The sequence below is a fragment of the Cherax quadricarinatus genome, chromosome 24 (assembly GCF_038502225.1).
Source record: "Cherax quadricarinatus isolate ZL_2023a chromosome 24, ASM3850222v1, whole genome shotgun sequence".
Classification (NCBI taxonomy): domain Eukaryota; kingdom Metazoa; phylum Arthropoda; class Malacostraca; order Decapoda; family Parastacidae; genus Cherax; species Cherax quadricarinatus.
The window spans coordinates 11,467,463-11,494,828 of record NC_091315.1 but is presented as its reverse complement, the minus strand read 5'-3'; the positions used below and the strand labels follow the sequence as shown (position 1 = coordinate 11,494,828).

At 39.9% G+C, this 27,366-nt stretch overlaps 1 protein-coding gene across 4 annotated transcripts in view; it reads right to left on the bottom strand.

The window, feature by feature from the left end:
* Positions 1 to 27,366, bottom strand: part of LOC128690816 (kelch-like protein 20) — a 165,852-nt gene that overhangs the window by 41,808 nt on the left and 96,678 nt on the right. For 3 of the 4 annotated variants that reach the window (XM_070088184.1, XM_053779545.2, XM_053779547.2), the window contains 4 exons: positions 24,435 to 24,639; positions 17,285 to 17,497; positions 12,860 to 13,117; positions 5,752 to 5,965 (listed from right to left, as the gene is read on the bottom strand). In XM_070088184.1, the coding sequence (XP_069944285.1) occupies positions 5,752 to 5,965; positions 12,860 to 13,117; positions 17,285 to 17,497; positions 24,435 to 24,639 (890 nt within the window). The remainder of the gene's footprint in view (positions 1 to 5,751; positions 5,966 to 12,859; positions 13,118 to 17,284; positions 17,498 to 24,434; positions 24,640 to 27,366) is intronic. The other variant, XM_053779546.2, reaches the window with a different exon arrangement.

The following is a 27,366-nucleotide window of genomic DNA, read 5'->3' as shown; positions in this document are numbered from 1 at the left end:
AGCCCCTTGCTCCCGGCATTTTAGTCGCCTCTTACGACACACATGGCTTACGGAGGAAGAATTCTATTCCACTTCCCCATGGAAATAGACAAAAACAAGAACTAGAAAGAAAATAGAAGAAAACCCAGAGGGGTATTTATATATATGCTTGTACATGTATGTGCAGTGTGACCTAAGTGTAAGTAGAAGTAGCAAGACGTACCTGAAATCTTGCATGTTTATGAAACAGAAAAAAGGACACCAGCAATCCTACAATCATGTAAAACAATTACAGGCTTTCATTTTACACTCGCTTGGCAGGACGGTAGTACCTCCCTGGGCGGTTGCTGTCTACCAACCTACTACTGTACCTATATTTTTATTATTATTATTATTATTAATTTAGGGATCAAAAGCCCCTTCACCACATACGTACATACTACTACTGCTACTACTACTACTAATAATAATAATAATAATAATAATTATTATTATAACAATAATACAATAGTAATAATTGTAGGTAGTAGGTTGCTAGACAGCAACCCCCCAAGGAGGTACTACCGTCCTGCCAAGTGAGTAAAACAGAAACCTATAATTGTTTTAACATGATGGTAGGATTGCTGGTGTCTTTTTTCTGTCTCATAAACATGCAAGATCTCAGGTACATCTTGCTACTTCTACTTACACTTAGGTCACACTACACATACATGTACAAGCATATATATACACACCCCTCTGGGGTTTCTTCTATTTTCTTTCTAGTTCTTGTTCTTGTTTATTTCCTCTTATCTCCATGGGGAAGTGGAAAAGAATTCTTCCTCCGTAAGCCATGCGTGTTGTAAGAGGCGACTAAAATGCTGGGAGCAAGGGCCTAGTAACCCCTTCTCCTTTACAAATTACTAAATTTCAAAAGACAAACTTTCGTTTTTCTTTTTGGGCCACCCTGCCTTGGTGGGAAATGGCCGGTTTGTTGAAAAAAAAAATAGTAATACTAATAATAACAGTAAAGAGAAACTTCAAAAGGCTGCAAGTAGTTGGCACCACTATCAGAAAAACATTGGTAACCACTACTAGTACACTTTTCACCTGTCTAGACTTAAGTAGTCTATTAGTACAGTAGACTGTTATTCAGCACGGTAGTTACGTTCCTGAAAATGCTGTTAGGTAAAAAATTGTGCTAATTAAACTGAAGAACTTATGGGAAAAATAGGGTTACGTTCCTGGGAGTCCCCAAAAAGCCAAACAACTTTTTTTTATACCAACAGATCTTACAAAAATAAAAGTGAACACGTAATTGTAGTTCATTGTCGTGATATATTACTGCTCAAAAATTACAAATGCAATAGAAATAATAGTACAGTGGACCCCCGCCTTACAATATTAAGCCGTTCCTGAGAGCTCATCGTAAGCTGAAATTATCGTAAGGCGAATTAATTTTCCCCATAAGAAATAATGAAAATCAAATTAATCCGTGCAAGACACCCCAAAGTATGAAAAAAAAAAAAATTTTACCACATGAAATATTAATTTTAATATACACAAACTGAAGAAGACATGCACAATTACTACTCTACTAAGAATAGAATACATGACACTTACCTTTATTGAAGATCTGGTGATGACTGATGGGATGGGAGGAGGGGAGAGTGTGGAAGTTGTTATTGATGAGAAGGGGAATCCCCTTCCATTAGGACTTGAGGTAGCAAGTCCTTTTCCGGGGTTACTTCCCTTTGAGAGTCACTGGACCTCTGTCGCACAACAAATCTGTCCATAGAGCTCTGTACCTTCCGTTCCTTTATGACTTTCCTAAAATGGGCCATAACATTGTCATTGTACAGGTTGCCAACACGGCTTGCAGTAGCTGTGTCAGGGTGATTTTTATCCATAAAGGCTTGTAGTTCAACCCACTTTGCACACATTTCCTTAATCTCTTTTTTCAATTCCATACTAATTCTCGCCCTTTTTATCACAGGGATGGCACTAGAAGCTTTCTTGGGGTCCTTGGTGTCTTATTTTGCAGTTACAAGCCCTAAAAACACTGGAATAATGTGAAATGTACCGAATGTATGCGTAGATGCGACCACACTGGCTGGCTTGTAAACACTGGCGCTGAGGCCACATGTGGGATGCGTCCTGGATGAATCACGTAAGGCAAGTTTTTTATCGTGAGGCGAGGCAAAATTTTTGCGTTCAAATGCTTCGTATGGCAGATTTAACATAAGGCGATGCATTCGTAAGGGGGGTCCACTGTATTTCTTACCTTAAACTGTGAGTAATGGTGTGTGTGGATGATTGTAGAGAGAGTGGATATGGATGGTGTGGCCCTACTGGGCTGAGGTGGATGACTGTTGGTTGTCGACAGAAGTGGATGGTAGAGGTTCTGGTACTGAAGTCGATGGTTGTATTGGAGTGTGCATAAATTCTGTAATGGTTCTCTAGGCTGTTTTACCCTGCAATACATTGTACAGCTGATGGTAAGGCATTATCAGCTGGTCTAGACCCCGTTTCAAAGCACTACTTCTAGATTTGTCAGGGTCCACTTCAGTGAAAAAGTCTGCAACTTCACCAATAATAAGGAACTGCTCACATAACTGCTGCAATGTTAACTGTTTTTCATCAGGTTTTTCTTCATCTTCTTCTTCTGTTATGTGGCTCCCCTGTATCTGTGCATCGAGCTCCTGTCTTCATCATTATTATCTTCTAAAAGCTCATTCACATCGTCTTCATTCATATCTTCAAAACCATCACCTGGTAATTTCCTTGCCAGCTGAACAATTTCCTGAACCTGACTCTCAAACAAGGGGAAACCAGTGCAAGAATTAACCACAGAAGGCCATAACTTTCCCCAGCCAGATTGAGGCACTTCATTCCATGCACTTCTAGCATAGCTGATAGCATCTGCAATGTTAAATTTATTCCAGAAGGATGGTACTGCCAAGTTGGAGTCAGAGTCCATTGATGCAACTAGTTTTTTCATAACTTTTTTTGTGTAGTTACACTTGAATGACTTAATAACTCCCCAATCCAGTGGCTGTATTAACCCTTTGGGGGTCACCAGGCCATCTCAGAAACTTGTTCTCAGGGTCGCCAAAATTTCAAAAAAAAAAAAAAATTATTTTTTCTTATGAAAAGATAGAGAATCTTTACCCGATCATAATGACACCAAAAGTATGAAATTTGATGGAAAACTTACGAAATTATGCTCTCACGAAGTTAGCGGTCTTGACAATGTTTACGCATCGGTGATTTTGCTCACTTTGAGCTCTATTTTCGGCCAATTCCAGTGTACTAGTCGACAAAAATCATAACTATTTCACTAGAACTCCATTTTTTCTATCGAATGAGTACAAGAAACCACCCATTTACCGAAAAAGTGGTCAGAATTTAGCAACTTTGCCAATTTCACACAAATTTCAAAAGATGCCAATTTCCGAACAGGGTCCAGAATAAACAAGAAAGACATTCCTGGCACTAAAATAACAAGTTCTCTGTTCGTTAGTCACATCCCCAGGCCCCTCTTATATTTCTTTGGCTTTCCACTTTGAAGTTTTATTCTTACAAAAAATAGAAGATTTACTGTTATGCAGACTACTGCATTAGTGTAGAAATGGTATAAATAATATCAGAACACTTGTGAAAGAATATTAGACTTACCAGTTGATGTGTATTGGACGCTTGGCATGATTTGTTTACTTTTGAACTTTGGTAAAATCTGAACATTTCTGCTACTTTGAGCTCAATTTCAAGGTACTTTTCATTGTAAAACCAGTCAAAATCATCTCACTTTCTGTAATATGTCTTCCATTCTATAAAATGAGACAAAGAAAACTAGAATACAACAATAAATGCCATACGAAAATACAGTACAAAGTCGCTGTTTTAATCCAAAAACACGGTCAAAGTTTTTTTCTCATTACACACTGTGTGCTGCAGGATTTTTTTTATACTGCGCACACTGACCACATAGACCCATTCTTTCATATGTAGGCCTACCAGCTTTCTCTCACTAGATTTGAGGGAGTTAGAATTTAGGCGTACTAGTACGTCAAAAACCCTGGGGCGTAAGCCGTACTAGCACGTCCGAAACCCCCAAAGGGTTAAAGATGTTGTATTTGGAGGTAAAAATACAACTTTTACATGTGGGGTCACATCCAGCAAAGCTTGTGGATGAGTACAGGAATTATCAAGAATGAAGAGAGCCTTGAATGCAAGGTTCTTGCTGTGCAGGTAAAACTTGACTTCAGGAATAAAGTGATGCTTAAACCAGTCAATAAATATTTCCTCTGTCATCCGTGCTGACTGGTTTGACCTCCAAATTACTGGTAAGGTGTTTTTATCTACACCTTTCAAAGCACGAGGATTCTTAGAGCGGTAAATAACCATGGACTTACACTTGAAATCACTTGATGCATTACTGCAAAGGAGCAAGGTGATGTGATCCTTTGCTGTCTTGAAGCCTGGTGCACTTCTCTCTTGCTGACTGATTTAAGTTTGTGTTGGCATTTTTTTCCAAAAAACACTTGTCTCATCAGCATTAAACACTTGATGTGGCTCATAGCTACCCTCAGAAATAATTTCCTGCAATTCAGCAGGAAAATTACTTGCTGCTGTATGATCAGCTGAAGTACCTTCACCAGAAAACTTAATATTATGTAACTTATTATGCAACTTAAAGTTGTAGAACCAGCCTGTGCTGAACATAAACTCTTTTTCAGGCTTTTCTTCCTTATCACACACTGCTTTAAACAACTGTAAGGCCTTTTCCCTAATTAAGAGGAAATTAAGTGGTGCACCTTTCTTTGTCTTTTGTTCAATCCACTCAAGCAACAGGTTTTCTGTTTTATTTACTTGTTGGGACCTAGGTGTCATTCTTTTCATGAGATGGCATCTTGGGTTATTCATTACACAAGCTCATTTATTCGCCTCGTTCTTTTTAATTGTATGAACCGATGCTTCATTAACGCCATAGGCCCTCACTATATCCACCACAAGTGATCCGCTCTTAAGCTTGTCTAATATCTCAATTTTCTTCGCAATTCCTAGACTTGAACGGTTAAACCTTTTCTTGTCACTTTCAGCAACACTTGTATGCTTACTAGGTGCCATTATTGCTTGGCAGATTTAACAAATGGCAATGAAATTAAGAAAATGTGTATGTATATAAACACAGCTAGGTTCCCGAGTACCTCTGTCCTGCACGCGTATGAACCAAACTGGAGGCTGGGAGCGTGGTGGGGGTGGGTGTGGGTGGCAGGGGGATGGCAGTAGGCCTTCCCCATTGACTCAATGGTATAACCCACTGCGGGCAACCGGGCGACCGCGAGGTCAAATTTTTTTCCCTTCCCGCGAATCGTGTTAAATTGATCGTACGACGTGTTACATAAAAATGTGTCGCAATTCTTCAATCATGCTATACTCAAATTGTGCCAAATGAACTCATGCTAAATAACGGTCTACTGTATTAGGTTAAGTCTGCCCGAAATGCCTCAGCATGATATTGGCTTTCTTTGCTCCACTCATGTTATGATAAGTAAACACATATTGTAACCTTTGCAAAAAAATAAATATTTTATTTGTTTATTTATTTATTTAAGGAACCTCCCTCGAGGGTGAAGTTCACATTCTGAAATTTCATTCATATCCAGAAGCAAAAAATCAACCGAATGACAGTTCATATCCTGAAAAAGCTGAGGTTCCACTGTACTAATGTATATATGCATAGTAGTATATTGCAAAGAAACAAAACTCTGGTCATTATTTTATACCTACCAAGAATATATACCAAGTTGTCATGAGTAGCAACAGCACAGTATGCCCTGGCTTTCTCCATAGCAGGGAGGACTTGAAACTGGTGTTCATTATGATCATTATGTTGTACACCTGCATCAGGTATGCTACAGCGCCACGATGAGTAACCAAGGGCAAAGCATTCAACATTACCGAGCAGACGACCATTTGACTCGCCTCCCATTACAAGTAACACCTTGGCACAAGGAACAGGTTCTGTTAGGTCATTTTAAACAGAATACAAGTGTTACAGCTGAAATTAAATAAAAATTACCCTATACTGTACTTACTAAATAAATAATGAGTTCATTACAAATACTATATTGTAATTAGCTGTCATAAAACTTTACATATGCTATAATCATGGTGATAAATAATAATATACCTTCCAGTGAATAACATGGCTTCCAGGTAACTCAAATTTATATAAATCAAACTTAATTCCAAAGAACTAAAACAATCATACAGTACTTTATTAACATGTTTTATTTTTTTTTTTAACAAGCTGGCCATTTCCCACTGAGACAGGGTGACCCAAAAAGAAAGAAAAATCCCCCCCCCCAAAAGAAAAAACTTTCATCATTCAACACTTTCACCATGACTCATGCATAATCACTGTCTTTGCAGAGGTACTCAGATCTGACAGTTTAGATGTCCCTCCAAACTGTCAATGTCCTAAACCCCTCCTTTAAAGTGCAGGCATCATACCTCCCATTTCCAGGACACGAGTCCGGCTAACCAGTTTCCTTGAATCCCTTCACAAAATATTACCCTGCTCACACTCCAACAGCTCGTCAGGTCCCATAAACCATTTGTCTCCATTCATTCCTATCTAACATGCTCACACATGCTTGCTGGAAGTCCAAGCCCCTCGCCCACAAAACCTCCTTTACCCCTCCCCCCTCCCAACTTTTCAAGGACAACCCCTTCCTCGCCTTCCTTCCCCTACAGATTTATATGCTCTCCAAGTCATTCTGCTTTGTTACATTCTCTCTAAATGACCAAACCACCTCAACAACCCCTCCTCAGCCCTCTGACTAATACTTTTAGTAACTCCACACCTCCTAATTTCCACACTACGAATTCTGTGCATAATATTTACACCACACATTGCCCTTTAAATTTATTGAGTGGAAATTATATAGCAGAAAATAGCCATAAGAACATAAGAAAGGAGGAACACTGCAGCAGGCCTGTTGGCCCATACTAGGCAGGTCCTTTAAGAACATAAGAAAGGAGGAACACTGCAGCAGGCCTGTTGGCCCATACTAGGCAGGCCCTTTAAGAACATAAGAACATTAGAAAGGAGGAACACTGCAGCAGGCCTGTTGGCCCATACTAGGCAGGTCCTCTACAATTCATCCCACTAACAAAACATTTGCCCAACCCAATTTTCAATGCTACTCAAGAAATAAGCTCTGATGTGCAAGTTCCACTCAAATCCAACCCCTCCCACTCATGTACTTATCCAACCTAAATTTGAAACTACCCAAAGTCCTAGCCTCAATAACCCAACTAGGTAGACTGTTCCACTCATCAACTACCCTATTTCCAAACCAATACTTTCCTATGTCCTTTCTAAATCTAAACTTATCTAATTTAAATCCATTACTGCGAGTTCTCTCTTGGAGAGATATCCTCAAGACCTTATTAATATCCCCTTTATTAATACCTATCTTCCACTTACACACTTCGACCATGTCTCCCCTCATTCTTCGTCTAACAAGTGAATGTAATTTAAGAGTCTTCAATCTTTCTTCATAAGGAAGATTTCTAATGCTATGTATTAATTTAGTCATCCTACGCTGAATGTTTTCTAACGAATTTATGTCCATTCTGTAATATGGAGACCAGAACTGAGCTGCATAATCAAGGTGAGGCCTTACTAATGATGTATAAAGCTGCAGTATGACCTCTGGACTTCTGTTGCTTACACTTCTTGATATAAATCCCAGTAATCTATTTGCCTTATTATGTACACTTAGGCATTGCTGTCTTGGTTTAAGGTTGCTGCTTACCATAACCCCCAAGTCCTTTTCGCAATCTGTATGGTTAAGTTCTACATTACTTAACTTTTAAGTGCTAGGGTTACAGACACTCCTGAGCTTCAGAACCTTGCATTTATCTACAATGAACTGCATCTGCCACTTTTCTGACCAAGAATAGAGTTTGTCTAAATCCTTCTGAAGTTTCCTAACATCTACGTTTGAATCAATTACCCTACCTATCTTTGTGTCATCGGCCAATTTGCTCATATCACTAGTGATTCCTTCATCAAGATCATTGATATATATTATAAACAACAACGGGCCCAAGACTGATCCCTGTGGAATGCCACTTGTACTGATCCCCACTTGGATTTAACCCTATTTATGGACACTGATTCCTGTCTGTGAGCCATGATTCGATCCACGAGAGCACCCTTTCCCCAATGCCATGAGCTGCCACTTTCTTTAACAGTCTTTGGTGCGGAACTCTATCAAAAGCCTTACTAAAATCTAAGTAAATAATATCAAATTCTTTATCGTGGTCAACAGCCTCAAAAGCTTTACTGAAGAAAGTTAATAAATTAGTTAGACAAGACCGGCCTCTTGTGAATCCATGCTGAGTATCATTAATCAAGCTATGCTTACCGAGATGGCTTCTTATAATCTCAGCTATAATTGACTCTAGTAATTTGCCTACAATTGAGGTCAGGCTTATTGGGCGGTAATTTGACGGTAACGACTTGTCCCGTTTTAAAAATAGGAATTACATTAGCCATCTTCCACATATCAGACACTACACCTGTTTGAAGAGATAAATTAAAAATATTAGTTAATGGTCCACAGAGTTCCATTTTGCATTCCTTAAGAACCCTTGAAAAAACCTCATCAGGACCTGGTGACTTATTTTGCTTCAGTCGGTCTATCTGCTTCACAACCATTTCACTAGTGACTGTGATGTTACATAATTTATCTTCTTCTGGCTCACTAGTGACTGTGATGTTACATAATTTATCTTCTTCTGGCTCACTATAAAAATTAATCACTGGAATATTGTTAGTGTCTTCCTGTGTAAAAACCGAGAGAAAATAATTATTTAAAACCGAGCACATTTCATTCTCTTTATCAGTAAGATGCCCATAGTTATTTTTAAGGGGACCTATCTTATTTCTAACTTTTGTTCAATATACCTGGAAAAAACTTTTTGGGTTAGTTTTAGAATCCCTAGCAACTTTAATTTCATAGTCCCTTTTAGCTTTTCTTATCCCCTTTTTAATGTCCCTCTTAATGTCAATATACTGATTCATAAGATGACCCTCACCTCTTTTGACATGCCTATAAATTCCTTTCTTATGCCCTAGTCGATATTTCAGCCTATTAAACATCCATTTTGGGTCATTTCTATTTGATCTAATTTCTTTATACGGGATAACCGTTCTTTGAGCAGCATGTGTAGTGTTCAGAAAACTGTCATATTGATAGCTCTCTTCATTACCCCAGTCAACAGTTGATAAGTGTTCTCTAAGCCCATCGTAATCTGCTAAGCGAAAATCTGGGACTGAGTTATCCCTACTATCATACTTCCATTCAATGCTAAATGTAATTGATTTGTGGTTGCTAGCACCCAGTTCCTCTGAAATTTCTAAATTATTAACAAGGGATTCATTGTTTGCCAGAACTAAGTCAAGCAGGTTATTACCCCTTGTAGGTTCTGTCACAAACTGCTTCAAAAAACAATCCTGAACTACTTCTAAGAAGTCGTATGATTCTAAATTCCCAGTCAAGAAATTCCAATCAATATGACTAAAGTTACAGTCTCCTAGAATTATTACACTATCGTGCCTTGTGGCCCTAACAATTTCCTCCCATAGTAGTCTCCCCTGGTCCCTATCTAAGTTTGGGGGACGGTATATCACACCTAAAATCAAATTTTCATGCCCCTCTGAAAATTCTATCCAAACAGACTCTGTATGTGTTACTTCAGACTTAATACCCGTTTTTATGCAACAGTTCAAGAGATCTCGGACATACAATGCCACCCCACCCCCCTTCCCGATACTTCTATCCTCCCAGCAATCTCAGAATTAGGAATTTCCAATCTAGAATGCTCATCACTAAAGTATGCCGGCTCCCCCTCTCCAGCCATGGCACAAATTAGGTCATCCTTTACACTTTAGGACATCCTTCAGCTGCTGAGAAGTGACTGACACACATTCTTCAGGGTTTCTGGGGGGTAAATTCTCCAACTCACGGATGGCAACCTCCAGCCATGGAAGTGGGCTGATGTACTTTCCCTGTAGATTTCTCTTTATCACAACCCAGAGGCTTTCCATGGGGTTTGAGTCTGAGGAATCACCTGGCCAGTCACTGAAGATTACATCATAGTCGCAAAAGCACTGAACAACTAATTTTGCAGTGTTACAAGGAACACTGTTTTGCATAAAAATCTTTGTACCACACTGCATGAAAGATTCAGGCAAATGATCGCAGAACAATTCAAGATAAGTTATTACAGTTGATGTTAGGAGGGACATGTTTTTAGGCTTCCCTGGATGTGCTTCTGGTGTGGGAATGTCGTATCCACCTCCCTCATGGAACAGATGCAACCAGATCCTCATTGAATGCTTATACACACCGATGCCTTCTCCTATTTCCTTCATTTGACAGCCTGCCTCATGTAATCTAATTATCTTTGCATCTATCTCTTTGTATCAATGACTTACTCTTGACAATATTTATTTTTCTATGGCCAAAAATGTCCGACAATCTCGGTGTTCAAGATCACATGTTGCATGAAGACCATGGACAAATTCATCCACCACACATGCCCAGAAGGCACTTAGAATACATCCAGTAGCCTTAGGGAATACTGAGATGACCCACTACGAGTTGCCAGGCCAGCATAACTTCTTGCCACACCAAAACACCTAACAGGATAAGGCATATTAAGAACCAGCACCAACAGCCTGATTGATCAGGGGTCACTGGTGGCCTTTTCATCAGCCATAATAACAGTTTTAAGAATTCATTTAATTTTGGATATATTTGTATCAATTTAACAATCACTATGTATGATATCCAGGAGACTAGGCCAACACTTTATTATTAAAATAATCTTTATGCTTATTTAATAGTGAAGCAGATTAAAGGATATAATAAGCAGTCAAGAAGGTAAAATATTGCAGTTTCAGTGTTCTTATGTCAGTAGAATTTAAGATGTTTACATTTCTTTATACATAAGTACAGAAGTAGCTTTAGCAAACCTACTACTATTAAATAATAATCAAGTGAAAATTAAGTACCAGGACTGTTTCACTGCTTCAACCATACATGAACACACACACACACCACTAGAGAACACATTAGTATCAATAAAAATACATATTCACCAAAGTATCCATTACCAAGCAAACCATTGGTAGACAACAAATATCCCTGGAATATATAGTGAATATCCATCTATGGAGTGGGACATGCAACACCAGCAATGTCACCAGAAGTCAGAGCAAGTCTCTAGTGTGCAAGAACGGTATAAAATACTGACAAGATGAAAGTTAAGACACATGTGCAACATCTGGTTATCTGTGTTGTAGACGTTTTGCCATCCAGTGGCTTTATCAATACAGATTCTAGGACAATTAGAAGACAGTAGAACTATATACAAAAGATGAGGTAATCGTGCCCTTAGCCTTGGGGCTGGTGTTGAGAGCACTGTGGTGGTAGAGATTCTGGATCAAAGGCAAGGAGACTGGCATTTATATAGGTGTCAGTGGACAGGGACGTGTAGCAGACGAGGGCATAGTCACTGGTAGGCGGCATTCCCCAGTGGAAGTAGGTCCTACCCAAAGGGATGAGTTAGTTGTAGTAGCCATGAAGGTTTTGTAGATGTCCTCTGAACTAAGATTCCATGATGTTGCAGTGTCTGACAAGTTGTGCAAGAAAGGTACAGTACATAGTTCTACTGTCTTTTAATTATGTCCTAGAATCTGCATTGATAAAGCCACTGGATGGCGAAACATCTACAGTAAAGATGACCAGATGTTGCACATGTGTCTTAACTTTCATCAAGTCTCCAGTGACAGTTGGTTATACAGTACAGGAAATTCCTCTGGAAGTGAGTGAAGTATGCCAGAGGTGTCAGTCGAGAATAAGATAGTTTTTATATTCACCACCCGAAGAATTCTGAGAAGAGAGTAACAATACTAGAATTCATTTTAAGAATGGGCAACCCAAGGCATGTGTGGCAAAGCTTCCAAGTGGCAGTGGGGTACCTGCTGCATTTCTTTTTTAGGTTATTACCCACCAATACACACCTATGTTACTTGACTGCATGACTACACAATGTTACAAAAGATCTCACAGAATTACATGATGGCACATTCAAATCACATGAGCATTATCTCGGACTGCAGTAGTGAAAAACATTTATCTCCAAATGTCTACCCTAAATCACTGCACAGCAATAACTGAATACCTGAAATAATATGCAATACAAATAAGAATAACTACAATAATAATAATAATAATAATAATAATAATAATAATAATAATTTATGTCAACTTGTGAAAGTTTGTTCATTGGTTAACCCTTAAATGGTCCAAACGTATATATACGTCCACATGTGTAACGCCCCAAATTTTTTGAGAGGAAAAAAATTTTTTTTTTTTAATAGGAAAAAAGAGCATATGGTACCCAGGCATCCCCAATTATTTTAATATGGCGCACAGTGAGTGCACACACCCATTCTCTCATGTCTAGGTGACTCAGGCTTATCATGGAAATGTTGAATGAATGATAAAGAAAACGTATATATACGTTTGGGGCGCTACGCACATGAACGTATATATATGTTTGGACCGTTTAAGGGTTAATCATACTTTATTCTATATAACATGTGGTTTTTGATAATTTAAACTATTTCCACCATTACAATGCTCATCATTAAACTTATCTGGGTGGATTCCTCCACCCAGACAAGTTTAATGATGAGCACTGTTATGGTGCTTGACTGTATAGTACAATAATGCAATGTATTATATGTTCTTTACTTTCTTCATCATTTACATTTGGTTCATTAGAAATTGCAATAAATTGCATAACTAACCTCTTCCTGCGAATTATGACGTATTTTCTTAGCAGAATCCTCTTGGTCATCAGAACCATCTTCAGTTCCATATGAGTCAATATCCAAAGGTGTCAAAATATGCCTTAAATCATCTGACAAAAGATGCTTTTCCTCCAGGGAAGCTATCCAGCTAATTATTGTTTGACTGTTGAGAAACCTAAGGTCTATCTTCTCAATAAAAGCTGGTAACCATTTCTTTCTCTTATCTGGATCCTTACATGTCCAACGTATTATACCCTTAAAAAAAGAATGGTGATAAGTGAGACTTTACATTTTATTTTTTTTTATTAACACATTGGCCATTTCCCACCAAGGTAGGGTGGCCCAAAAAAGAAAAACTTTCATCATCATTCACTCCATCACTGTCTTACACTACACTTACACTACAAGTGAGACTTATAAACACTATTCCATTAACAGTAATCAATACAATACAAAAGATCTCACAGAATTACATGATGGCACATTCAAATCACATGAGCATTATCTCGGACTGCAGTAGGTTGGTAGACAGCAACCACCCAGGGAAGTACTACCGTCCTGCCAGATGACTGTGAAACAAAAACCTGTAACTGTTTTGCATGATGGTAGGATTGCTGGTTTCTTTTTCTGTCTCATAAACACGCTAGATAACAGGGATATCTTGCTACTCCTACTTACACTTTGGTCACACTTCACAGACACGCACATGCATATATATATATACATACATCTAGGTTTTTCTCCTTTTTCTAAATAGCTCTTGTTCTTTTTTATTTCTTCTATTGTCCATGGGGAAGTGGAAAAGAATCTTTCCTCCGTAAGCCATGCGTGTCGTATGAGGCGACTAAAATGCCGGGAGCAATGGGCTAGTAACCCCTTCTCCTGTATACATTTACTAAAAAAGAGAAGAAGAAAAACTTTATAAAATTGGGATGCTTAAATGTGCGTGGATGTTGTGCGGATGACAAGAAACAGATGATTGCTGATGTTATGAATGAAAAGAAGTTGGATGTCCTGGCTCTAAGCGAAACAAAGCTGAAGGGGGTAGGAGAATTTCAGTGGGGGGAAATAAATGGGATTAAATCTGGAGTATCTGAGAGAGTTAGAGCAAAGGAAGGGGTAGCAGTAATGTTAAATGATCAGTTATGGAAGGAGAAAAGAGAATATGAGTGTGTAAATTCAAGAATTATGTGGATTAAAGTAAAGGTTGGATGCGAGAAGTGGGTCATAATAAGCGTGTATGCACCTGGAGAAGAGAGGAATGCAGAGGAGAGAGAGAGATTTTGGGAGATGTTAAGTGAATGTATAGGAGCCTTTGAACCAAGTGAGAGAGTAATTGTGGTAGGGGACCTGAATGCTAAAGTAGGAGAAACTTTTAGAGAGGGTGTGGTAGGTAAGTTTGGGGTGCCAGGTGTAAATGATAATGGGAGCCCTTTGGTTGAACTTTGTATAGAAAGGGGTTTAGTTATAGGTAATACATATTTTAAGAAAAAGAGGATAAATAAGTATACACGATATGATGTAGGGCGAAATGACAGTAGTTTGTTGGATTATGTATTGGTAGATAAAAGACTGTTGAGTAGACTTCAGGATGTACATGTTTATAGAGGGGCCACAGATATATCAGATCACTTTCTAGTTGTAGCTACACTGAGAGTAAAAGGTAGATGGGATACAAGGAGAATAGAAGCATCAGGGAAGAGAGAGGTGAAGGTTTATAAACTAAAAGAGGAGGCAGTTAGGGTAAGATATAAACAGCTATTGGAGGATAGATGGGCTAATGAGAGCATAGGCAATGGGGTCGAAGAGGTATGGGGTAGGTTTAAAAATGTAGTGTTAGAGTGTTCAGCAGAAGTTTGTGGTTACAGGAAAGTGGGTGCAGGAGGGAAGAGGAGTGATTGGTGGAATGATGATGTAAAGAGAGTAGTAAGGGAGAAAAAGTTAGCATATGAGAAGTTTTTACAAAGTAGAAGTGATGCAAGGAGGGAAGAGTATATGGAGAAAAAGAGAGAGGTTAAGAGAGTGGTGAAGCAATGTAAAAAGAGAGCAAATGAGAGAGTGGGTGAGATGTTATCAACAAATTTTGTTGAAAATAAGAAAAAGTTTTGGAGTGAGATTAACAAGTTAAGAAAGCCTAGAGAACAAATGGATTTGTCAGTTAAAAATAGGAGAGGAGAGTTATTAAATGGAGAGTTAGAGGTATTGGGAAGATGGAGGGAATATTTTGAGGAATTGTTAAATGTTGATGAAGATAGGGAAGCTGTGATTTCGTGTATAGGGCAAGGAGGAATAACATCTTGTAGGAGTGAGGAAGAGCCAGTTGTGAGTGTGGGGGAAGTTCGTGAGGCAGTAGGTAAAATGAAAGGGGGTAAGGCAGCCGGGATTGATGGGATAAAGATAGAAATGTTAAAAGCAGGTGGGGATATAGTTTTGGAGTGGTTGGTGCAATTATTTAATAAATGTATGGAAGAGGGTAAGGTACCTAGGGATTGGCAGAGAGCATGCATAGTTCCTTTGTATAAAGGCAAAGGGGATAAAAGAGAGTGCAAAAATTATAGGGGGATAAGTCTGTTGAGTGTACCTGGTAAAGTGTATGGTAGAGTTATAATTGAAAGAATTAAGAGTAAGACGGAGAATAGGATAGCAGATGAACAAGGAGGCTTTAGGAAAGGTAGGGGGTGTGTGGACCAGGTGTTTACAGTGAAACATATAAGTGAACAGTATTTAGATAAGGCTAAAGAGGTCTTTGTGGCATTTATGGATTTGGAAAAGGCGTATGACAGGGTGGATAGGGGGGCAATGTGGCAGATGTTGCAAGTGTATGGTGTAGGAGGTAGGTTACTGAAAGCAGTGAAGAGTTTTTACGAGGATAGTGAGGCTCAAGTTAGAGTATGTAGGAAAGAGGGAAAATTTTTCCCAGTAAAAGTAGGCCTTAGACAAGGATGTGTGATGTCACCGTGGTTGTTTAATATATTTATAGATGGGGTTGTAAGAGAAGTAAATGCGAGGGTCTTGGCAAGAGGCGTGGAGTTAAAAGATAAAGAATCACACACAAAGTGGGAGTTGTCACAGCTGCTCTTTGCTGATGACACTGTGCTCTTGGGAGATTCTGAAGAGAAGCTGCAGAGATTGGTGGATGAATTTGGTAGGGTGTGCAAAAGAAGAAAATTAAAGGTGAATACAGGAAAGAGTAAGGTTATGAGGATAACAAAAAGATTAGGTGATGAAAGATTGAATATCAGATTGGAGGGAGAGAGTATGGAGGAGGTGAACGTATTCAGATATTTGGGAGTGGACGTGTCAGCGGATGGGTCTATGAAAGATGAGGTGAATCATAGAATTGATGAGGGAAAAAGAGTGAGTGGTGCACTTAGGAGTCTGTGGAGACAAAGAACTTTGTCCTTGGAGGCAAAGAGGGGAATGTATGAGAGTATAGTTTTACCAACGCTCTTATATGGGTGTGAAGCGTGGGTGATGAATGTTGCAGCGAGGAGAAGGCTGGAGGCAGTGGAGATGTCATGTCTGAGGGCAATGTGTGGTGTGAATATAATGCAGAGAATTCGTAGTTTGGAAGTTAGGAGGAGGTGCGGGATTACCAAAACTGTTGTCCAGAGGGCTGAGGAAGGGTTGTTGAGGTGGTTCGGACATGTAGAGAGAATGGAGCGAAACAGAATGACTTCAAGAGTGTATCAGTCTGTAGTGGAAGGAAGGCGGGGTAGGGGTCGGCCTAGGAAGGGTTGGAGGGAGGGGGTAAAGGAGGTTTTGTGTGCGAGGGGCTTGGACTTCCAGCAGGCATGCGTGAGCGTGTTTGATAGGAGTGAATGGAGACAAATGGTTTTTAATACTTGACGTGCTGTTGGAGTGTGAGCAAAGTAACATTTATGAAGGGATTCAGGGAAACCGGCTGGCCGGACTTGAGTCCTGGAGATGGGAAGTACAGTGCCTGCACTCTGAAGGAGGGGTGTTAATGTTGCAGTTTAAAAACTGTAGTGTAAAGCACCCTTCTGGCAAGACAGTGATGGAGCGAATGATGGTGAAAGTTTTTCTTTTTCGGGCTACCCTGCCTTGGTGGGAATCGGCCAGTGTGATAATAAAAAAATAATAAAAATACTTATAAAATATATACTATGTGTACTCTAATGATTTTGACAATAAAGACTAATTGAACACAATACAATACTGACATATATAGCTTATTCTAACACAAAACTCTTTCTCTCTTTTAGATACATATTTGCCTATGGGTGTCATATTTTTTAAATTTAGTTATCTAGAAGAAAAACTTGTCAATTTCAGTGGCTATTGAGGGAATGTAAAAAAAGAACTGCAATAACTGTGCTGTAAATTAAACCAATAACTGGATTATAATACTGTACAAGCAGGAGTTTAAAAAAAAAAAGTTGCATCATTTAGTACACAAACCTTTAACAGTTCCTCCTCTGATTCAACACTGAGGTATGGCTCTTTAAGGAGTGTTAACAATGTTTCCGGCTGAAGTGTTAAGAATGCTGGCTGAAGGAGCACCTCGGAGCAGAGAGAGCAAGCCAGTGCTAGAGCATCAGCAGCTAGATCATAACACCGATGGAGAGTAGCAACCTCATACACACCGAGGCATGTTTCCATAACTAAGTGGTTCTTTAAGAGTAGAGACAGTAAACTTAATTCATATATACATAATAATAATAATAATAATAATAATATCTTTATTTACTACAAGTACATGTACATGGTATACAGGTCTACATTATGATAAAGCATGACTCAATAAACTATTGCAAAACTAAAAATAATGCACTCATTTATTTACATTTTTGTAAAGGTCATAACAAACATTTTTAATTTCCTATTTTCCCTATGATTTTGCTTTGGTGTAATTACTTATTTGTAATTATCTATGTGGTTACAGGAATGTATTTATGCACCTGGTATTTTTCATAATTTTAAACTCTGTAATCACCCCCCTTCAGAGGCATCGTAAGGGGAGGTGATGGGCTGTTCTAGGTGACACCATTTAGGGGGTGACACCATAGAGCTTCTGAAGAAGGTGACACTAATGCACAAAACAGTGCTGCACCAACATAAGAGAAGAATCCTTCATTTCTATATAGCCTATTATATATTAACAAAGTACAAATAAGCCTATATAGTGAAAATCATTGATTTTGATGATGTGATAGATGATGTAGCATGTCAGGGGAGACATGATAACGACATATAAAATACAGCGCTGAATAGACAAGGTGGACAAAGACGGGATGTTCCAGAGAAGGGACACAGACACAAGAGGTCACAGTTGGAAGTTGAAGACTCAGATGAATCAAAGGGATGTTAGGAAGTATTTCTTCAGTCATAGAGTAGTCAGGCCGTGGAATAGCCTAGAAAGTGACGTAGTGGAGGTGGGAATCATACATAGTTTTAAGGCGAGGTATGATAAAGCTCATGGGGCAGGGAGAGAGAGGACCTAGAAGCAATCAGCGAAGAGGCGGGGCCAGGAGCTATGACTCGACCCCTGCAACCACAAATAGGTGAGTACAAATAGGTGAGTACATGTGTATGTGCACACACACCCAGCCAAGCACGTAAGGAAACTACAGAAAGTGCAAAGGCTTGCAACAAGACTAGTCCTGGAGCTAAGGGGTATGTCCTACGAGTAGAGGTTAAGGAAAATCAACCTGACAACACTGGAAGACAGAAGAAATGGGGAAGGTATGATAAGGACATATAAAATACTGAGAGGAATAGACAAGGTGGACAGAGACAGGATGTTCCAGAGATGGGACACAGCAGCAAGGGGTCACAGTTAAAAGTTGAAGATTCAGATGAACCACAGGGATGTCAGGAAGTATTTCTTCAGTCACAGAGTTGTCAAGAAGTGGAACAGTCTGAGAAGTGATGTAGTGGAGGCAGGATCAATACATAGCTTTAAGGAGAGGTATGATAAAGCTCACGGAGCAGGTAGAGTGACTGAGTAGCTGCCAGTGAAGAAGCCAAAGACTGCAAACCTCGCTCAAGGAGAAAGATCTTGGGGTGAGTATAACACTGACCACATCTCCAGAAGCACACATCAACCAGATAACTGCTCAACCATATGGGTGCCTGGCAAACCTGAGAATAGCGTTCCGATACCTTAGTAAGGAATCGTTCAAGACTCTGTACACTGTGTACGTCAGGCCCATACAGCACCTATTTGGAACCCACACTTGATCAAGCACGGCAAGAAATTAGAGAAAGTGCAAAGGTTTGCAACAAGGCTGGTTCCAGACCTAGGGGGACTGTCTTACGAAGAAAGGTTAAGGGAAATCTGCCTGACGACACTGGAGAACAGGAGGGTTAGGGGAGATATGATAACGACATACGAAATACTGCATGGAATAGACAAGGTGGACAGAGACAGAATGTTCCAGAGAGGGGACACAGAAACAAGGGGTCACAATTGGAAGTTGAAGACCCAGATGACTCAAGGGGATGTTAGGAAGTATTTCTTCAGTCATAGAGTTGTCAGGCAGTGGAATAGCCTAGCAAGTGAGGCAGAGGCGTCGTAAGGGGGGGCGGGGGGCGGGCCGCCCCGGGTGAGACCATTTAGGGGGCGTCACCATAGAGCCTCTAAAGAAGGTTACACTAATGACCAAAACTATGCTGCAGCAACCTAAGACGAAAATTCTTCGTTTCTATATAGCCTATTATAGGATTACAGAGTACAAATAGGCCATAGGGAAAATCATTGATTTTCATGATGTGATAGATGATTTTGCAGGATTGAAGGCAAGGAATGAAATATCAGATTCTTTGAGATGTTACCTGTACTCATGGTTAAATCGGAACTAGTGTTTTTCTTTATTTTTCAAGTTTTTTGTTTCATTGTTGAAGAATAATAAGTGTAGGATGTGTTGGTGTACTCAAAGTGATATTTGGGTTTATTTTTCCTCAATATTACTACGATTATTTATGTTATCATTAATAAAGTTCGGTTTATGACCTTTAAACGTACTCATCGTTAAACATTAGTTACTGTTCATGCAGCAGTCATGTAACTGGTCATGCAGCAGTCATGTAACTGTTCATGCAGCAGTCATGTAACTGGTCATGCAGCAGTCATGTAACTGGTCATGCAGCAGTCATGTAACTGGTCATGCAGCAGTCATGTAACTGTTCATGCAGCAGTCATGTAACTGGTCATGCAGCAGTCATGTAACTGGTCATGCAGCAGTCATGTAACTGGTCATGCAGCAGTGATGCAACTGGTCATCAGCAGTGATGTAACTGGTCATGCAGCAGTGATGCAACTGGTCATGCAGCAGTGATGCAACTGGTCATGCAGCAGTGATGTAACTGGTCATGCAGCAGTGATGTAACTGATCATGCAGCAGTGATGTAACTGGTCATGCAGCAGTGATGTAACTGGTCATGCAGCAGTGATGTAACTGGTCATGCAGCAGTGATGTAACTGGTCATGCAGCAGTGATGTAACTGGTCATGCAGCAGTGATGTAACTGGTCATGCAGCAGTGATGTAACTGGTCATGCAGCAGTGATGTAACTGGTCATGCAGCAGTGATGTAACTGGTCATGCAGCAGTGATGTAACTGGTCATGCAGCAGTGATGTAACTGGTCATGCAGCAGTGATGTAACTGGTCATGCAGCAGTGATGTAACTGGTCATGCAGCAGTGATGTAACTGGTCATGCAGCAGTGATGTAACTGGTCATGCAGCAGTGATGTAACTGGTCATGCAGCAGTGATGGAACTGGTCATGCAGCAGTGATGGAACTGGTCATGCAGCAGTGATGTAACTGGTCATGCAGCAGTGATGTAACTGGTCATGCAGCAGTGATGTAACTGGTCATGCAGCAGTGATGTAACTGGTCATGCAGCAGTGATGCAACTGGTCATCAGCAGTGATGTAACTGGTCATGCAGCAGTGATGCAACTGGTCATGCAGCAGTGATGCAACTGGTCATGCAGCAGTGATGTAACTGATCATGCAGCAGTGATGTAACTGGTCATGCAGCAGTGATGTAACTGGTCATGCAGCAGTGATGTAACTGGTCATGCAGCAGTGATTGATGTAACTGGTCATGCAGCAGTGATGTAACTGGTCATGCAGCAGTGATGTAACTGGTTATGCAGCAGTGATGTAACTGGTCATGCAGCAGTGATGTAACTGGTCATGCAGCAGTGATGTAACTGGTCATGCAGCAGTGATGTAACTGATCATGCAGCAGTGATGTAACTGGTCATGCAGCAGTGATGTAACTGGTCATGCAGCAGTGATGGAACTGGTCATGCAGCAGTGATGTAACTGATCATGCAGCAGTGATGTAACTGGTCATGCAGCAGTGATGTAACTGGTCATGCAGCAGTGATGTAACTGGTCATGCAGTAGTGATGTAACTGGAGTTTACTACCCCTATCCCCCCGCCCTTGGATTTCATGGGGGTGACACCAAAGATGTCACCCCGGGTGACACCAAAGATTCCGCCCCGGATGACACCAACCCTAGCGACGCCTCTGATTAGTGAGGTAGTGGAGGCAGGATCCATACATAGCTTTAAGATGAGGTATAATAAAGCTCATGGAGCAGGGAGAGAAAGGACCTAGTAGCACTCAGTGAAGAGGCAGGGCCAGGAGCTGAGTATCGACCCCTGCAACCACAATTAGGTAAGTACACACACATACAAACACAGTGGGTGCCTGTAATGAGCAGGGTGCCACAGGGATCAGTCCTAGGACCGGTACTGGTTCTTGTTTTTGTGAACATGACGGAAGGAATCAACTCCAAAGTGTCCCTGTTTGCTGATGATGTGAAGTTGATGAGAAAAATTCAATCGAACGAGGACTAGGCAGAACTACAGAGGGATCTGGACAGGCTGTAGGACTGGTCCCGCAACTGGATCCTGGAGTTCAACCCCACCAAGTGCAAAATCATGAAGATTTGAGAAGGGCAAAGACGACCACAAACGGAGTACAGTCTAGGGGGGGCCAGAGACTACAAACCTCACTTGGTGTTATCCTTGAGGATAACACCGGGCACATCTGAGGCGCACATCAACCATATAACTGCAGCAGCATAAGGCCGATTGGCAAAACTGAGAACAGCATTCCAACATCTTAATGAGTCATTCAGGACCCTGTACACTGTGTACATCAGGCCTATACTGGAGTATGCATCGCCAGTTTGGAACCCTCACCTAGCCAAGCATGTAAGGAAGCTAGAGAAAGTGCAAAGGTTTGCAACAAGACTAGTCCTGGAGCTAAGAGGTATGTCCTACCAGGAGAGGTTAAGGGAAATCAACCTGACGACACTGGAAGACAGGAGAGATAGGGAAGGTATGATAAGGACATATAAAATACTGAGAGGAATTGACAAGGTGGACAGAGACAGGATGTTACAGAGATGGGACACAGCAGCAAGGGGTCACAGTTAGAAGTTGAAGATTCAGATGAACCACAGGGATGTCAGGAAGTATTTCTTCAGTCACAGATTTGTCAGGAAGTGGAATAGTCTGAGAAGTGATGTAGTGGAGGCAGGATCTGTACATAGCTTTAAGCAGAGGTATGCTAAAGCTCACGGAACGGGTAGAGTGACTGAGTAGCGGCCAGTGAAGAAGTGGGGCCAGGAGCTGAGACTCGACCCCTGCAACCACAACTAGGTGAGTACACACACACACACACATATATATATATATATATATATATATATATATATATATATATATATACAGGAAGGCCCCACTTATACGGCGGGTTAGGTTCCAGGCTACCGCCGTAAAGCGGAAATCGCCGTAAAGTGGAACACCCTTTTTTTCCACTTATAAATGCATACAAACACTAGATAAGTTTACACTAACATATATTAAGTTAGCAATAGAACCAGGCATCAAAAAACAATAAAAAGGTACAATACACACATAGTGCACTCATTACTTACCTTAAAATATTTATAGTCTTAATCTAGGGTGAGACAAGTAGTATTTATTGTAAGAAATCAAGTGTGGTATGTATTGTAATAGCCTCACCAGGCCACCCCACCCACACATACTATTCTATGATATTTAAGCATCCCAGAGCGATAAAATGTATATACAGTTCACTCATTACTTACCTTAAAATATTTGTAGTCTTAATGTAGGGTCAGGAGTAAGTAAATGAGATAAAACGAATAAATGAGAGAGAGAAAGAATGAATACATGAGAGGGGGCAGGCGCAGTTATGTAAACAAACCAGGGGAAGGTAAGTTTTGTAAACAAACGAAGTGTACACGTCTGGTTTGTGTACAAGTTACATTGTGTACAGGTTGTCTCTACATTGATACGGTAGAATTAATAAAGAAGAACACTCCCATTCTCATGTAACATCATTTTGAGAAGAAATGAAGCTCTGAGTGAAGGCAATGGAAATAAGTCACACTGACTTTTTTGGGTTATCCTAGGTTCTCTACACGTATGTTGTTATGTATGATAATCTATGTAACTGTATTTGTGTATACCTGAATAAACTTACTTACATACATACGAAAGGAATAATTTTCTACAGTTACCCCCAGTAACACATTTACTCTTATGTTAGATTAGAGAAAATGTTATTCTTGGCGTCACTTGTACAAGTTATGTGGCTCCCACATCTTATATTTATGTTTATTTATTCTATTGTGGGGTGTATTTATCATCTTTTTATGTTATGTATCGTGTTTATTATATAATTTTGAAAAAAATATCATGGATGGATTAATGAAAATGTGTATATTACCGTAATATACGACATTTAATGAGACTCGGTATTGTTATTATCACCACTTGTGCAAGTCGTCTGCTACGACATCTCACATTTGTTTATTTATTCTACTGTGGGGTGTATTTATCTTATTTATATGTTATGCATCGTGTTTATTATATGATTTTGAAAAAAATATCATGGATGGATTAATGAAAATGTGTATATTACCGTAATATACGACATTTAATGAGACTCGGTATTGTTATTATCACCACTTGTGCAAGTCGTCTGCTACGACATCTCACATTTGTTTATTTATTCTACTGTGGGGTGTATTTATCTTATTTATATGTTATGCATCGTGTTTATTATATAATTTTGAAAAAAATATCATGGATGGATTAATGAAAATGTGTATATTAACGTAATATACGACATTTAAATGACTCGATGTATGTAAGTTTATTTAGGTACAGGTATACATAAGTATAATTATCAGAGTATATATAAAATATGAAATAACTTTTAAAAACATTTGAAATTTTGGAGTTTCCAGACAAAATGGAGAGACTTAGTGCTTACTGAGCTCATGGAGAATGTAAACAAACAGGGTGGGGCACGGTGACCGTATTAGAAAGTCAGGTGGGGGGAGCCTTATAGTGAGTTTTGGTCATAATTTGAAATGTCCGTATTAGCGGAACGCCGTAAAGTGAAACGCCGTAAAGCGGGGCCTTCCTGTATATATATATTTATATATATATATATTTATATATATATATATATATATTTATATATATATATATATATATATTTATATATATATATATATATTTATATATATATATATATTTATATATTACCTTTAAATAGTAACAGCAAAGTTTTTTAAGAGAATGTATTTGGAAATAATCAGCAAGGGTAAGGACATTTTGCACATTGTTTTCTGTTAGCGTGGCCTTGCCAGTGTAGATATAGGTGAGTACGGTGTTGAGGATGGCTCCTGAAACATCCTCCAGGACCAGCGTGTGGGTCTGTCCCTCCCTCAGCCCGGCTGACAGCATTCCTCTGAAACAAAAAAGTAATTTTATAACTGAGACTATGAGAAATAATATTAATTTTATAACTAAAACTATGATAAATAATATTAATTTACCTTCTAAAATCTTTACTAATATTGTTAAAAAGCACTCTGCTTCAGTGGGAGACGGATATTGTGTGAAAATAATAATAACAATAATAAGTTTATTTCTTTATGCCATACAAATAATGAAGTTTAAAGAATACAATGGTAGGCACAAAAGAAAGCCACTAACTATGCAGTGCATTTCAGGCAACTAATCATAAGGCTTACATGTTACTTAATAACCAACACATAGGAGAGAGGAGCTTACGACGACGTTTCGGTCCGACTTGTACCATATACAAAGTTACACTAACTGGCCGTTCTCTTTCTGACAGACTCAAGGAGCACAAAAGTAGTGCTAGGCTTGCCGATACCAACTCTTTTTGTCATGTCAGAGATCACAGTCATCCTACTGACTGGTCTTCTGCTAAAACCGTCTACCCTACTTCTAACTTTCACAGTCGCCGTTTGGTTGAATCCTCCCTTATACACAACTTTCCTTGTATGAATCTTAGTCCTGGCTTTGTTTCTGTAGATGCCTTTCTTTCCGATTACATTGTAAAATGCTCCAAACTTCAAAACACTCATGACTTGACCTGATTTTTTTTCCTTGTCCTTCTTCCCCTTTCCTCTTTGTTCTTTGTGTTTTGTTTCTTCTGCCGTGGGTGTTTGGTCCATTATAATATTTTCCCCTCTGTGTTTTTGTTCCTACCCTTTGTGGGCCCCTAGCTCCCTTGTGATGAACGGTTTGAAAAACCGACAAGTTGAAGATTGAGACACTTATACAGCATATGGGAATCTTTATTCAGGAAACGTTTCGCCACACAGTGGCTTCATCAGTCCAATACAAAGAGGAAGGCTTAAGGAGAGGAGGAGTATGAGGTAATCAGTCCCTCAGCCTAGAGTCGATGTGTTCAGTCCATCAATCTTGTAGATTGATGGACTGAACACATCGACTCCAGGCTGAGGGACTGATTACCTCATACTCCTCCTCTCCTTAAGCCTTCCTCTTTGTATTGGACTGATGAAGCCACTGTGTGGCGAAACGTTTCCTGAATAAAGATTCCCATATGCTGCATAAGTGTCTCAATCTTCAACCTAGCTCCCTTACAGTGCTTCTCTTTCTTAGTCTTTGACTGACTCCACTACTACCACTACTACCCCTACCACTACCTCTCTTCTTGTGTACGAATGGTATATAATACCGACAAGATGAGAGTAAGACACATGTGCAACATCTGGGTATCTTTATTGTAGACGTTTCGCCATCCAGTGGCTTTATCAATACAAATTCTAGGACATAACTTGAAGACAGTAGAACTATGTACAGAAGATGAGGTAATCAGTCCCTCAACCTAGGAGTAGGTGCGAACAGCACCATAGTCGTGGAGATTCTGAAGCAGAAGAAAGAATCCTGGCGCTTATATAGAAACGTCAGGTGTAGCAGACGAGGGCATATTCACTGGTAGGCGGGATTCCCCAGTGGAAGTAGGTCCTTTCTTCTGCTTCAGAATCTCCACGACTATGGTGCTGTTTGCACCTACTCCTAGGTTGAGGGACTGATTACCTCATCTTCTGTACATAGTTCTACTGTCTTCAAGTTATGTCCTAGAATTTGTGTTGATAAAGCCACTGGATGGCGAAACGTCTACAATAAAGATACCCAGATGTTGCACATGTGTCTTACTCTCATCTTGTCGGTATTATATACCATTCGTACACAACTTGTCAGACACTGCAACACCATGGAATCTTAATTCTGAGGACATGTACATAACCTTCACGACTTCGACAACTACTACTACAACTAACCCATCTCTTTGGGAAGGACCTACTTCCACTGGGGAATCCCGCCTACCAGTGAATATGCCCTCGTCTGCTACACCTGACGTTTCTATATAAGCACCAGGATTCTTCTGCTTCAGAATCTCCACGACTATGGTGCTGTTCGCACCTACTCCTAGGTTGAGGGACTGATTACCTCATCTTCTGTACATAGTTCTACTGTCTTCAAGTTATGTCCTAGAATTTGTATTGATAAAGCCACTGGATGGCGAAACGTCTACAATAAAGATACCCAGATGTTGCACATGTGTCTTACTCTCATCTTGTCGGTATTATATACCATTCGTACACAACTTGTCAGACACTGCAACACCATGGAATCTTAATTCTGAGGACATGTACATAACCTTCACGACTTCGACAACTACTACAACTAACCCATCTCTTTGGGAAGGACCTACTTCCACTGGGGAATCCCGCCTACCAGTGAATATGCCCTCGTCTGCTACACCTGACGTTTCTATATAAGCACCAGGATTCTTCTGCTTCAGAATCTCCACGACTATGGTGCTGTTCGCACCTACTCCTAGGTTGAGGGACTGATTACCTCATCTTCTGTACATAGTTCTACTGTCTTCAAGTTATGTCCTAGAATTTGTATTGATAAAGCCACTGGATGGCGAAACGTCTACAATAAAGATACCCAGATGTTGCACATGTGTCTTACTCTCACCTCTCTTCTTACTCATACTACTTCTCTGGTCCCGTCCCTGTCTGCTGGCTTATATATACTCCCTCATTCTCTCCTTTCTGTTCGCTCCTCACCTCAAGAAGTGTTCCTTCGATCCCCGTCGGGGAGGGGAATCTATAATCATCGTACCAGC